Here is a 14,412-nt window from a genome sequence, read left to right as displayed (position 1 = left end):
GTATAATCACTCAGGTTCCTGGCATAAAAAGGTAATTTCCATCCAGTGAAATACAGATTACTGCCTCTAATCCCCCTTCCCACTTTATTTTTTTTCACCCCTCCCCACTTTAAACAATGAAAGCAAAGCATAAATGGTAAAGTAGACAAAATTCATTTATCCTGTTTCATTTTTCTAAGGCCTGAAGAAAGTCTGTTATAAATAATTCTTACTGGAGTACTAACTCATTTCTGTGTTGCTTTAAGTAGAATGGACAAATTCAAGATACCTAGTATGCTTTGAGATATAAAAGAGTCAGAAATATTTCAGACTGTATTCAGATAAAAGTCTTTTGAATAAAAATGTTACAGAATCTTGGTGTTCTTTCATCTTAGAAATGACAGGTGCTCAGAAGGGGATTAAGGACCTGAAGAAGAATTAGGTTTTGATCTCAGGGATTATAAACAAGGAGGGTTCCATTTCCTTCGTCTTTTTTTTTTAAAAAAAAACTTGCTTCATAGTGCGTAATTGATTCAATGGACATAAGTTTGACCAAACTCCAGGAAGTAGTGAAGGACAGGGAAGCCTGACATGCTGTAGTTCCTGGGGTCGCAAAGAGCTGACCATGACTGAGCGACTGAACAAGAACAACAACAAAGTAACCACCTGTTCTGTCTAACCTCAGCATACTGGATGATGCTTCACGGAAAATTACAGGAAACAAGTTGCATCTCTATCTTGGGTAAAAAGAGAAAGCCAGAAATATAGATATTAAAGTGCCAGGAATGCAGAGAAGCAATCCTAGCTCTGAACCTCTTTTCATTTCTATAACAACTTCTACTCTTCTCTTGCCCAGCTCCACAGAAATTAGGTACAAACTCCTGAAGATTGCTATTAAATTAGTTTTCGCTATGGTAGTCCTCTAGGAATTTAATACTACCTTAATATGTAACTAAAAGAGGAGTCTATTGTTAGATACGAATAGGCAAACATGTGTGAATACACATTCTTTCTATGAGACCCACAAATATAGTTTAGTCTATGCATCAGATTGTTACTCTAATTGCTCCCTCAAATTAACTACCTCCAGAGAGTGAAATCTCTGTGAATGAGGATTTCCTTTCTTTTGAGGCTAATTGAGACTCAAGAAAAAAATCCCTTATTCTCAAAGGGTAAGTTCATTGGCAAGCAAGTCCAGCCTTGCTGTCAAACAGTTTTCCCAGGGACTCTAGTCCCATCCTATTCACTCAAGGAATTCTCTCAGACATCCCATAATGGGTAGGAAGCCATAGTTATTCAGGGAGTTCTCCACTGAGAACAAGGAAGTTCTTGCTTGAGTAGGCATTTTATGGAGTATTATGAAAATCGTGGAACACAAACAGAAATTTCTTCCTTTCTTTCTTTTATCCTTAATTATAGCCTTCAAACATGCACTGATAAATCTTACTCTCCTTAAAGAAATGTTGGGTGCAGCCTCTAAAATTCTCATCACTTTCAGTATTAAAAACACTTAGTCCAAATTAATTTAAAATTTTTATTTCCTCCACCCACCCACCCAAGGTGCATCTGTGATCACCTTGGAGGATGAAGGGGAGGATACTGATAATGCACCAGTAGTTGGTGATTCATTCCTTCATTCACTTCAGCAGCTGGAAAAGAGAAGATGCTCTCCCTTGCTATGAGGGGATACAGGAAAAGCTGAACAACCTTTGACTCTAACAGTTTAATTAGATACATAGACATTAATAGATAGATATCTCAATCTCTCTTTTCTTTTGTTGTTTATATAAATTGGTAGTGGGATAGCTGAGTTATGATTAAGAGAAATAAGTCAGAACCCACTTAATAAACCACAAATGAGGTATGTGAACCTCAATTTTTATGGAGGGGGATACTGAAAAATCTTTTTCCTTAGTGGGTATGATATAGGTTGCCAATCCCAAAGTAACAGGACATTTTGCCTAAAAACACTGTTAGTCATACATTTTGCTTCCACTGTTTTTCTCCTCAGGGAGGCCAAAATGATAATAATATTAGAAATTATGATGAGTCTTCACAAGGAAGTGACAACTTTTCTTTCAGTTAGTCTTAACTCAGCATCCTTAATTAAATCAAATGCTTTGAGCCAATAGCATTCATATGACTCTTCCAATGTATTTTATTAAATGTAATCCTCTTTATCTATAATGCAGTTCAATGAATGTATTACATCCTAATTATATTCAAGAACATGACCACGTAATCCAGAAGGCCAATATTCCATTTCCATTTTTGTTGAAGGGATTGCTTTAGATCAAAGTGGGTGTTGCTATCTACAGTCAAACAGGGCATGGGGGACAAACAGCCAGGTAAAAAGAGGGAGAGAAGCAGATAGTATATATGTATCAGTCCTAGAGGAGAAATAACTATGAAGAAACTAATAGGTGGGCACAGGTAAGCTGAATAACAAACGATTTCTACAGAACGGAATAGGAGCTAGAGCAGAAGCGGTGAGACTAGTCAGAAGACTGTTGCAGTAATCTAGGTCACAGACGATGGCTGCTCGAACCAGTGTCAGCAGTTAAGGAAGTAACAAGCAGATGGGTTTTGAAAATAAGTATTCAAAGTAGAGGTAACATATTTTTCTGATGGATTGCGTATGGTTATGACAGAAAGAAAGGAGTCAGGAATTACTCCTAAGAGTTTTTGCTGGAATTACTGGAAGAATGGATGTCCTATTAATGATGATGGTGAAAGTCTGTGACAGTATCAGATTTGGAGTGACCAGGGAATCTGATTAGTTTTGGACAGGCTAAGTTTGAGATGCCTATTAAACATCTAAGCAGAGATATTGAGGAGGAAGTTGAATAGATGACTCCAGGACTTCAGACAGAGAAATAGGCTGGAGATGGAAATTTGAGAGCCTTAAACATAGATGTCATTCAAGGCTGGAGACTGGATGGAAATTATGAATAGAGTGAATGGAAATAGACGGAAGAAAATATTCAGGACCAAGCTCTGGGACACAAACAGAGATCATAGACATGAGGAGAAACCAAGAAGAGAGACTAACATGAACTTGAGTAGCATATTCATTAAAATGAGACATAATAAGGTATACAATTTCTAGATTAGTCCAACTTTTTTCATGAACAGTTAAATGATTTTAGAGTTTTAAACTATCAAGTAATATTAGATTTTAAAATGTAAATAACATGTGTTTCAGATTTTATAAAAATTATGAATACATTTTAACAAAACTCTTGTTTTTGGTCTGCCAATAAATCCTTCTCATCCTTTAGTTTGAATGAGTACAGTTCAGTAGCATTTTTTAAATGACATTCATCAATGAATAATAAATCCTCATACTCAAGAGAAGTTTCCTTCTATGACTACAACAGAGATAGAAGACAATTTATGTCCAACTGTCTTACAGAAAATCTCTAGATGACTTAGTGCTCACTGTTTGACACCTGGGAAGAGAACTCTCTTGTTTAATTCTAAATCTCAAGGCATGGTATCTCTTTCAAGTTCTTTTGGAATTCATTGGCTGGTTTATTACTGGCAAATATAGAAGCAGGTAGTTATAAAGTAGAAATGCAAGTTAGACAGTAGCTTGAAAAGACAGGTCAAAAACTTGATTTCTTTTTTTTTTTAAATAATGAAGTGGAAAATTGTATTTACCAAGCTTCTATGGAGACAAATTTTAATTGAAAACCATTAGAATGGTATGAACTAATCTTTCCTGAGGGCAGAGTACTTTGGAGTTAATAAGTAGGTCTTGGCTAATCTTAGGGTTAAGTATTGAGGAGAAGGGCTAAATATATGTGAGCAAGAGCATGGGACTGAGAAAAGGAAAATTGGAAGAAAGAGAAGAACAGCTTAATGATGAGATAAATGTATGTGTAGTCATCAGAGGAAAAAAAATGATCATAACAAAGATGGTGTTGATTTTTATATATAACAACTACCTTGAATGGGAGATGAGGGAAAATATAGCTTAGAAAAATATTTGGGATGCTTTCTAGTTACTGCATTGTTTAAAACCTTTGCATCCCAGCTCAAAGAAAATCAAAGTAAAAATTCTATCTTACTTACTGCTTCCTGAATCTGGTTCAGTTCTTGAGTCGGCCTGAATCAAATTAAGCCACACAATTGAGCCACAATAGTAGCTATGATGGTGTAGTCAGTCACCTAGAACCAGACATTCTGGAGTGTGAAGTCAAGCAGGTCTGAGGAAGCATTACTCAAACAGAGCTAGTGGAGGTCATGGAATTTAGGCTGAGCTATTTCAAATCCTAAAAGATGCTCTTAAAGCATATATACCAGCTAATTTGGAAAACTCAGGAGTGGCCCAGGACTGGAAAAGGTCAGTTTTCATTCCAATCCCAAAGAAGAGGAATTTCAAAGAATGTTCAAACTACTTCACATTGTACTCATTTCACATGCTAGTAAGGTAATGATCAAAATTCTTCAAGTTAGGCTTCAAGAGTAGGTGAACCAAGAACTTCCATATATACAAACTAGATTTAGAAAAGGCAGAGGAATCAGAGATCAAATTGCCAATATCCAATGGATCATAGACAAGCAAGAGAATTCCAGAAAAACATCTACTTCTACTTCACTGACTACACTAAAGATTTTGACTGTGTGGATCATGACAAACTGGAAAATTTTTCAAGAGGTGGGAATACTAGACCATCTTACCTGCCTCTGGAGAAACCCATACTCAGGTCAAGAAGCAACAGTTAGAACCAGACATGAAACAGACTGGTTCAAAATTGGGAAAGGAGTATGACAAGGCTGCATATTGTCATCCTGCTTATTTAACTTACAGGCAGAGCACATCATGGGAAATGCCAGGCTAGATGAATCACAAGCTGGAATCAAGATTGCAGGGAGAAATATCAACAACCTCAGATATGCAGATGATACCACTCTAATGGCAGACAGTAAAGAGGAACTAAACAGCCTCCTGATGAAGGTCAAAGAGGAGAGTGAAAAGGCTGGTTTAAAACTCAACATTCAAAAACTAAGACCATGGCATCTGGTCCCATGACTTCATGGCAAACAGATGGGGAAAAAATGGAAACTGACAGTTTTTATTTTCTTGGGCTCCAAAATCACTGCAGACAGTGACTGTAGCCTGAAATTAAAAGACATTTGCTCCTTGGAAGGAAAGCTATGACAAACCTAGACAGTGTATTAAAAAGCAGAGACATCACTTTGCTGACAAAGGTTCATCTACTCAAACCTATCATTTTTCCAGTAGTCATGTACTGATGTGAGAGTTGAACCTTAAAGGGCTGAGTGCTGAAGAATTAATGCTTTTGAACTGTGGTGCTAGAGAAAACTCTTGAGAGTCCCTTGAACAGCACGAGATCAAACCAATCAATCTTAAAGGAAATCAACTCTGAATATTCATTGGAAGGACTAATGATGAAGCTGAAGTTCCAATCTGATGCAAAGAGCTGACTCACTGGAAAAGACCCTGATGCTGGGAAAGATTGAGAGCATGAGGAGCAGGCAGTAACAGAGGATGAAATGGTTGGATGGCATCATTGACTCAATGGACATAAGTTTGAGCAAGCTCCCGGAGATGGTGAAGGACAGTGAAGTCTGGTTTGCTGCCGTCCATGGGGTTGCAAAGAGATGGACATGACTGAGTAATGGAACAATACCACCAATTGATGCATCTATGGCAAACTATTTACAATCTGTCATCTCCATGCCCAGGTCTCCAATTTGGAGGATAATTGAGGGGTATAGTTAATGTCTGTGTATATAAAAAATGAATTTCCAAGGCTTCACAGTTACAGTGCTATGATGCATTTTCTGAATTTTCTGGAAATTAGGTAGTGAAGGACAGGGAAACTTGGCAGGCTGCAGTCCATAGGGTTGCAAAAAGTCAGACATGACTGAATAACAACAACAACAAGCAGCTAAATTATTAGAAAAATTGCAGTGCCGGATGGCAAAAAAGAATCAAACATAAGCAGAATGTCAGTGCAAAGTCAAAAGGACAGTGTAGACTGAGGTTGAAATTCCCCCTCTGGGGGAAAATGCGCAATTCAGGATAGGATGTTCCAGCTGGACTCTAGGTGCCAGAGGATTGGACCTGAAAAAATTCACTGATTTACACAAATTCACAAAAATGAGGAACTCAGAAAGCATTTTCTTGAAATAACTATCTGGAACATTGTTCATAGGTAAGGGCACCCAGTTTCCTAGGACATTTGTGTGTTTTCTCAAAAGGGAGGGGAGGTTGATATATGACTTCTAACCTGTTCCACCAGCCTGACATACTCCCCAAAGGACTGGTTGTTGCTGTTGATTTTCCAGTTAAAGTGCCTTAGTAACCATTAGTTCAAGTCATTTCTCTCTTGGAAAATGCTCTTTCAAATGTGCATGAAGAGACTGTATGTGCTAATGGGAACATTGTTTTCAGCTGTTAATGATATTGTATTCTTGTTTATTACTGTTGTTAAACAGAGAATTGTTTATTAGTAAACATATCTCTATAAAAAGTGAGAAATAATACCTCTTCCTTAAAAGGACAGACTGTTTTATTCAGCCCACTTAATTTATTTCTGTTATTGTGTTGCTTTTGTAAGCACTGAGGTTATGACATGAGGTGTTTGGTGCTATTAGTGAATTCAGATCCATCAAAACCTCCATCTAATGGCACTTAGCTTCAGCTCACTAGAGGACATAAATATCAAAATGAATTTGAACTGAGTGCAAGTGTTGGAACAATATGTTCTGGATATGTAGTAAACTCATAGAAATATTTAAAATAAGATATAGCAAGGAAAAGCGCTGAACAATAGGGGCAGCAGGAATAGTTTTTAAGGAATGTTTCTCTGTAGAAAATCATGAAAATCCCTGTGTCAACCCATTACAGGAGACCTATGATAACCATTCATCATGGCTCTAGGATGTGTCTTTGAAGGATACTCCATGCAGAGACTGGCCCTAGATAAAGCCAGTTTTATTCAGGCTACTGTCTAGGTGTGAGTGACAGAGTCATTGATTGTTACTAAATTGAGTTAGGCAGATGGTTTGTGAAATTCAAAGTGAATAATTCCAACGCTAATTATAAAAATTAATGTGTTCTGTTTTCCATCAGCAAAACTGAATGGTCTCAAGGTTTTATAAAGCATCTAATCCTTCTTCCTCATGAGGAAATTTGATCCATTCTAGAGAAAAAAGTTCAAAAATTTAAAAAGATAGCCTAAATCTATCCCTAGCTAATGTATCAGGGTTGAACTTTAGGTCAGTGAATAAAATGTAAAACCCAATTCTGTTAACAATTACATTTAAGCTATCTGAAATAAATCTTAGTTCTGCTATGGGATCACAGAACTGCAATATATTATGATTTCATCTCTCCCTTTCTGTTTGGACAATCTTTTTTCAAGGCCTGTGGCAGATAGAAGGTTTCTTTTCTTCTTAAAGATTTTCCACAGTTTTAGCATTGAAGACTGGTTGACACTAGTGGATCATTAATTTGCCAATAGTGCTTAAATTTCTATATAATTGTGATAGAGAGGAGTTGGGTGGAGAGAGCAATCTTTAAGTGAACTGAAGCCCTGGGTTTTCTTATCAAAACATTTTATAGTGACCTCCTTTGCTCTATAAATTCTGATGAAAACAAATTATTTGCTATTTTCTAATGTTAACACACAGAAATCCATTGTTGTTGTTGAGTCGCTAAATTGTGTCTATTTAGTGACCCCATGGGCTCTACTGTCCACCAGGCTCTACTGTCCATGGGATTTCCTGGGCAAAAATACTGGAGTGGGTTGCCATTTCCTTCACTGCAGGATCTCCCCAACCCAGGGATTGAACCCACACGTCTCCTGAATTGGCAGGTGAGTTCTTTACCACTGAGCCACCAGGGAAGCCCATAGAAATCCATACACATTAGCAATTTTTTAACAATGCATTTGATCTTGTAGTTCTTTGTGTTTAGAAAATAAAATTGAAATAGAAGGTTATTTCTATTAATTACAATACATAAACATGTACATAGTTAATCTATATAAAATATTTAAGACAATGATAATTTAAAAAACAGCTAAAATATTAAGCATATATTGGAAACTGTGAGAGAGTCCCAGAGGATAAACTATAATAAATAATAAGCAAAACATTTTTCTGCCAAAATATAAAAGGCTAAATAACAAAGACTATAGGCAGAGAAGGCACTCAGACATATTTCTTTGTGTGAGTTGGAGTGGCTGTGTGGCCACTTGGGGGTTGGGGGAGGAAGAGTTGCAATTAAAAGAAAAAAAAAAAACAGAAAGAAAGAAAGGAGAGAAAAATGAACTTAGAAAAAGAAAAAAAGCTTTCCTCAGCTAATCTCAGGCTTTTATTGTTAGTACCTAAATAGAATTCTGGAAAAACTAAAGGAAGTCTTTAGAATCCTTAATCAGAGTCTTAGAAATGAAACTCACCAGAGTTAGCTGACAGTAGTCTGTTTTATCTGGTGGAAACTGGCTCAAAACATAGCCTGGGATATGGCAGGTAATCTGGCAAGTGCCAGGGGAAGACTGTTTCCAGCCCACGACCATTCTGCCCTCCCTGGCTCTAGTCTTATCCTTAGTGATGTTCCCACTTAGTGTGGGATCCAGAAACTGGCGGGTGAGCCAACTGCATGTAATTTTACTCACATATGCAGAAAAAATATTCTTCTCCTTTGGAAAATTTATAAAGTTCTCTTTAGGAATCTGAGACCCTGTTGGCCCGTGCCAAATGAGAGTTCTGAATATTTTGTTTCACTTATTTTTAAAAAGTTAAATACCATTCATTTTTCATGGTGAAAAGTCTCACTGAAACTGCTCTCTCACATAAAGTAGCAATTCATCAAATGATCTCTTGATGTCAACCTCATTATTTTTACTTCTCCATGCATCCAGGCACCAAACAGCTCCTAAACCAATACCTAAGTTAGCCAAGCGAGGACTCAGTGAGATCCAATTATCTGGAGGTGGTCTCTATGCTTGTCCACTGAGACTGTAAATAACACCGTGCTGGGAGGGGCTCAAGTCATGTCACTTCCAAACTGAAGTGGTTTCCTGTTGCCACAGGATAATTTTTAATCTCCTTAGTGCTGTTGCAAAGTATTTCATTCTTCAGAGGCCTCTGAATTTATCAAGCCCCGTCCCTCTATCCTCCACTCCAGTCACACTGAACCAGTACTATGCCTTCTACCTGAAACAAACTTTTATCTCCTACTTTTCCCTCAAATACTAATGAGAACTTTCCTGACTGATTTCCCAAGTCTAGGCTGGGCACTAGGTTAAAAGAATGATGAGCTCCGGGGCAAAGTATTATGGAAAAATTTGAATATTACTTTCAACTCTCTCCTTTTATTTTAGTCCTGCATTGTGCAGATTCATTATGCATTTTAAACATAATAGCATAGTCATAGCCATTGTCAGGGTAACCCCTATGAAGCCCATAATATTTCAGGTTTGGAAAAGGACAGTGAAGTCATCTAGTTTGGCCCTCTGATGAAGTGATTGGAAAGGAGGGAGGTGCTAATTGAAGGCGCTAAGGGGAAAACTTAATTGCATGGTCTGGATTATTTCACCATGAGACATTATGAAAATGTTCAATTCAATGAAACTCAATATTTATAGGTAATAGCTGAATTATTCAATTACACTGGTTATACTTTTAGAAAATATGTATTAAACATCCCCAATTTATTAGCTAGAAATTGAGAAAACAAAGGTCCAATGTCAGTCTGGGCACAGCTAAGAAGAATAATTGGGAAAGCAAAGAAAGTAAGAAACCACTCAAAATTGTCACCTAAAATCACTACATAGTGATCTATTGAAAGGTGTTTAATGATTCTAGTTCATCTATATCTTAGTAAAAGTTCTTTCATATATATTTTTTATAAAATGGTTATGTAACCTTAGAATAGAAAAATGTAATTCAAAATGTTAATTCTTACTGTGTCAATTCTAAATAAAAGCCAACCCACATTCACTCTTACAGATTCTATATTAAAACACTATATACTTGATATATAATATTATCCTTAAGATGATCATCTTTCCCTGTTACCAAGATAATTTATGAGTTTATGTGAGTATATATATTCAAAGATATATCGATACTCACAAACATTGCAGATATATATGTGTGCTATACACATATAACACATATATTTTGTCTTGAACATTCTTGACTACATTATATTACATTCAAATCAAAATTGAAAAAAAAGTTCAGTAAACTATTCCTATAAAATTATACATTTTAAATAACAGGTGCTTTAGCATAAACTTATTCAATGTAATTAATAATAATACATTTTTGAAAATAAATTTATATCATGAATAGTTAAAATACCAAGAAAAATATGACTGGAAACTATAAAGTTTACTCAGCTATAACTGTGAAATATATTGAAGGTAACCTGCATGTGCAACTAATATTTACTATTTATTATTGTATATCATTTAATAAGCACTTCTTTTAAAAGGAGTTTCTAAAAGATTTCCAAAAGTTGAAATAATAAAGATAAAATAATAAATATTAAATGTACAATTTGCATGCTATATGTCTATAGAAAAATACTAAATGATATTTTAAGATTACAACAGTCCTGGCAGAACAACACATTTCCTGTTATGGTTTCTGGTGCATTGTGATGATGGAATTGTATTTTTCACTGAGCATTGTGCTTACCTCCACATCTTGGAATTGGGCCACTCCACATCACTTTTCCATCCATAAGTATACATGTAATTGTTTCTGTTCCCTGGGTTTTAATAAATCCTTCTTCACAAATAACTGAAATTGAACTTCCTAATTGAAAGTTGTCTCCAAATCTCCTTGCATTGATTGGTATTCCAGGATCAGGACACTCATTATGTCCAAATGCTTGAGAACAGCAAAAGAAGAGAAAAACATACAAACTAGTAGTATGAAACAGACCCTTGAGTATCTGGGTGATAAAAATTGATTTTTAGAAAGGTTATGTTCATTACTAGAAAAGCCCTTATTTATTAAAAAAACAAAATAGAGAGACTCTCCTCTGACCACACCCGTTTCTCTCTGATGTGTAATAGATGATGTATCAGTGTTAAAATAAGAACTGCACTATAAAATTACAATATTTCAAAATAGAATTGTTTCTGCTTATTTCTTGAAATCATTAGTATATCTAAGTAAAATTTCCAGGTTAAGCTGAACAAAATTCCAACTAATGTTAATACAGAACAGATTGACTACATGTCCTTGAAAATTTCTGTTGTGATTCATTGTTTGGAATAAAGAGATAGTCTCATTGTGAGAATTAACATGAAATGTTTCAATCTAGTATGAAAGTCTTTCAATTTTTCAATAATTTTCCATATATCATTTATTCTCTGCCATCTAGGAAAATGGAAAATAGCTAATTCTTTTGCAATCACTATGTTCTAGGCATTGTGATAGAAGCTGTAGATATTATACATTATCACATCACTTAATATTTAGAACAGCCCGAGAGCCATTTACTCTAAAAAGTAATGTGAAATTCAGAAAAAGTATTAATAGTTTGACTCAGATCATCAAGATACTATTGAAATGTATCCCCTGGTCTGGCTTTACTTTTTCTCCACAACATACTCTGTCTTGGATCATTTGTCTCATGCCTCTCAAACGAATGCAAGTTTCTTGGTTCAGGGCCACTATCTTATTTCACCTTGTATCATCCAGGATGTGTATTTAGCCCCATCCCAGCAAGTAGCAGAATTGTTTAAGGACAATGTGTTTACTTAAATTTCTCATTTTATAGGTTACATGAGCCCTATAAATTTGCATTGTAAGTGTTTAAATTAGTATAAGATAGATGGAAGAATATTTAAAGTAGCAAGTCTAAACATGTAAAATCTATTTCATGAGGCATGTACAATTTAATATCATATTCATACTGCATGAGTACATGCAGTTATTTCAATTTTTCACTAAATCATCACTGATATTGTTCATAAATTATATAACTGTATTACCCAACTCCTCATTTTTTTTTTCCATCTCCTCATTTTTAAGTTAAACAGTACAAAATAATAAAGTGAAAGAAAGTGACAGTGAAGTCGATCAGTCGTGTCCGACTCTTTGCGACCCCCGTGGACTGTGGTGTACCAGGCTCCTCCGTCCATGGGATTCTCCAGGCAAGGATACTGGAGTGGGTTGCCATTTCCTTCTCCAGCGATCTTCCTGACCCAGGGATCAAACCCAGATCTCCCGCATTGCAGGTATAGGCTTTACAGTCTGAGCCATCAGGGAAGCCACTTTCCCTTTCAGTACAAAATAATTTTAAGTAAATTCTAAAATGTATAAAATTTATTTTGCATGTACACTTATTTCTAATTTCTTTCTGTTGTGCTTCTTAAAAGCATAATTTTGATTAAGTCTGGTTGCTCCTGAATATAACATCTGCTGTATAATTTTTCAGGAAAAAACAATCAGTAGGAAGCATGGGAGTAAGAATTTGAATACAATGGGTTAAATCATTTACTAAAAAACAGAACAAGGAACAAAGGCATATTTCCATAATATCTTCAAGGTACCATAAATATTAAAGATAAAAATATGCATTTAAGGAAATTCCCTGGCAGTACAGTGGTTAGGACTTGGTGGGACCCAAAGTTCATTTTGAAGTCAGAGAACAATGATCCCTGTTTAGCAAACAAACAAACAGATATATGCATTTACAACAACATAAAAAGTGTAAATAGAAAAATGCATATATTCTCTATATTTATACATATATCCTGGGTGTTCATTGGAAGGACTGATGCTGAAGCTAAAACTCCAGTACTTTGGCCACCTCATGCGAAGAGTTGACTCATTGGAAAAGACCCCGATGCTGAGAGGGATTGGGGGCAGGAGGAGAAGGGGACAACAGAGGATGGGATGGCTGGATGGCATCACCGACTCGATGGACATGAGTTTGAGTAAACTGCGGGAGTTGGTGATGGACAGGGAGGCCAGGCATGCTGCGATTCACGGGGTCGCAAATAGTTGGACACAACGGAGCGACTGAACTAAACTGATGAAACATTTTAAAAGGGACTTAGATAAAGCAATTAATTTATAGAGAGGGCCGATATGACACATCATGGCTAAATTAACTTGAACAATGTGCAATTACACATTGACAACTTTTGAGTGCCAGTATTCACTATGAGTGTCATCTTGAAAAGACAATAACCACATTTGGTTACTAATTGACAAAGCTCAGCACCAAATGGGCTGGGGCCAGGGGATGGGGTAGGAGGGCACAATTTTTTTCAGAGAGCAGTAAATTAAATTCTATTATAATGTGACACAAACATTAACTCATCAAATTGGTCAATATCTGATGGAGTGTGGTACTTTTGTACATAAACAATAAAAATCACTGACATTCTATAGCTTCAGGTAAAATATGTGGAAATAGAAGCATCAGTATGTATGTTTGTTAACATACTAAGATATTTTCTTTATGTGATTCTTTTTCTATATTTATACCATGTTATTTTCAGAAAATAATATTCATCCTTTTGAAACACAAAAAATGTGGATGACAGACAATAGCTAAATAACCTCAAAGAATTCTTAAAACTAGAACAATAAAATGAGCACAGTAATACAACAAGAATTTTCAAAGGAATAGTTCAGAAGGCAACTAAACAATAACTGCTAATGTTTATTGAGCATTTATTAGGTATATATAAAGAATTGTTTACATGCATTACCCTACTCTGATTAAATAAAATTCACATTTTATGACATGATAAATATTTAAACATATTTTTTTTTCCTCTACCTTCTTGGGCCTCTTTCCTCCTCTTCAGTGTATATTGTGTATCTGCATTAACCAGACCTCCTTAGGAGATACTGCTGCTGCTGCTAAGTCGCTTCAGTCGTGTTCCACTCTGTGCGACCTCATAGACGGCAGCCCACCAGGCTCCCCCGTCCCTGGGATTCTCCAGGCAAGAACACTGGAGTGGGTTGCCATTTCCTTCTCCAGTGCAAGAAAGTGAAAAGCCAAAGTGAAGTTGCTCAGTCTGGTCTGACTTGTAGCTACCCCATGGTTGCAGCCTACCAGGCTCCTCTGTCCATGGGATTTTCCAGCCAAGAGTACTGGAGTGGGTTGCCATTGCCTTCTCCGCCTTAGGAGATAACATTCCTTCTTAATCTCATAGGGGATTACCACTTGCTTTGTATATTGTCTCAAAACATTGCATAACTATGTTTTGACCTCTAACAGTGGAACAGTCCTCAGAGCTTTCTGAAAGACTGTCTCCCAGGTTATAATCCACAGGTTGGCTTCAAAAAAATGTTTCATTTCTTTCTTAGATTATTTATATCAGCCAATACATTAGCTTATTTTATTAAATCTAAACCGCTGTTTTTTTTTTATTGACAACTTCTTACAAAAACTCAATATAACTTTATTGATGG

General features: G+C 36.0%; 1 protein-coding gene across 1 annotated transcript in view; it reads right to left on the bottom strand.

Annotated features, from left to right (window-relative positions):
* CSMD3 (CUB and Sushi multiple domains 3) overlaps window positions 1-14,412 on the bottom strand; it is a 1,322,573-nt gene that overhangs the window by 460,275 nt on the left and 847,886 nt on the right. Inside the window, exon 16 of the mRNA XM_043879976.1 lies at window positions 10,666-10,860. Within this exon, the coding sequence (XP_043735911.1) occupies window positions 10,666-10,860 (195 nt within the window). The remainder of the gene's footprint in view (window positions 1-10,665; window positions 10,861-14,412) is intronic.

This window comes from Cervus elaphus, chromosome 21, assembly GCF_910594005.1.
Source record: "Cervus elaphus chromosome 21, mCerEla1.1, whole genome shotgun sequence".
Lineage (NCBI taxonomy): Eukaryota > Metazoa > Chordata > Mammalia > Artiodactyla > Cervidae > Cervus > Cervus elaphus.
This window is presented reverse-complemented; position numbering and strand designations above follow the sequence as displayed.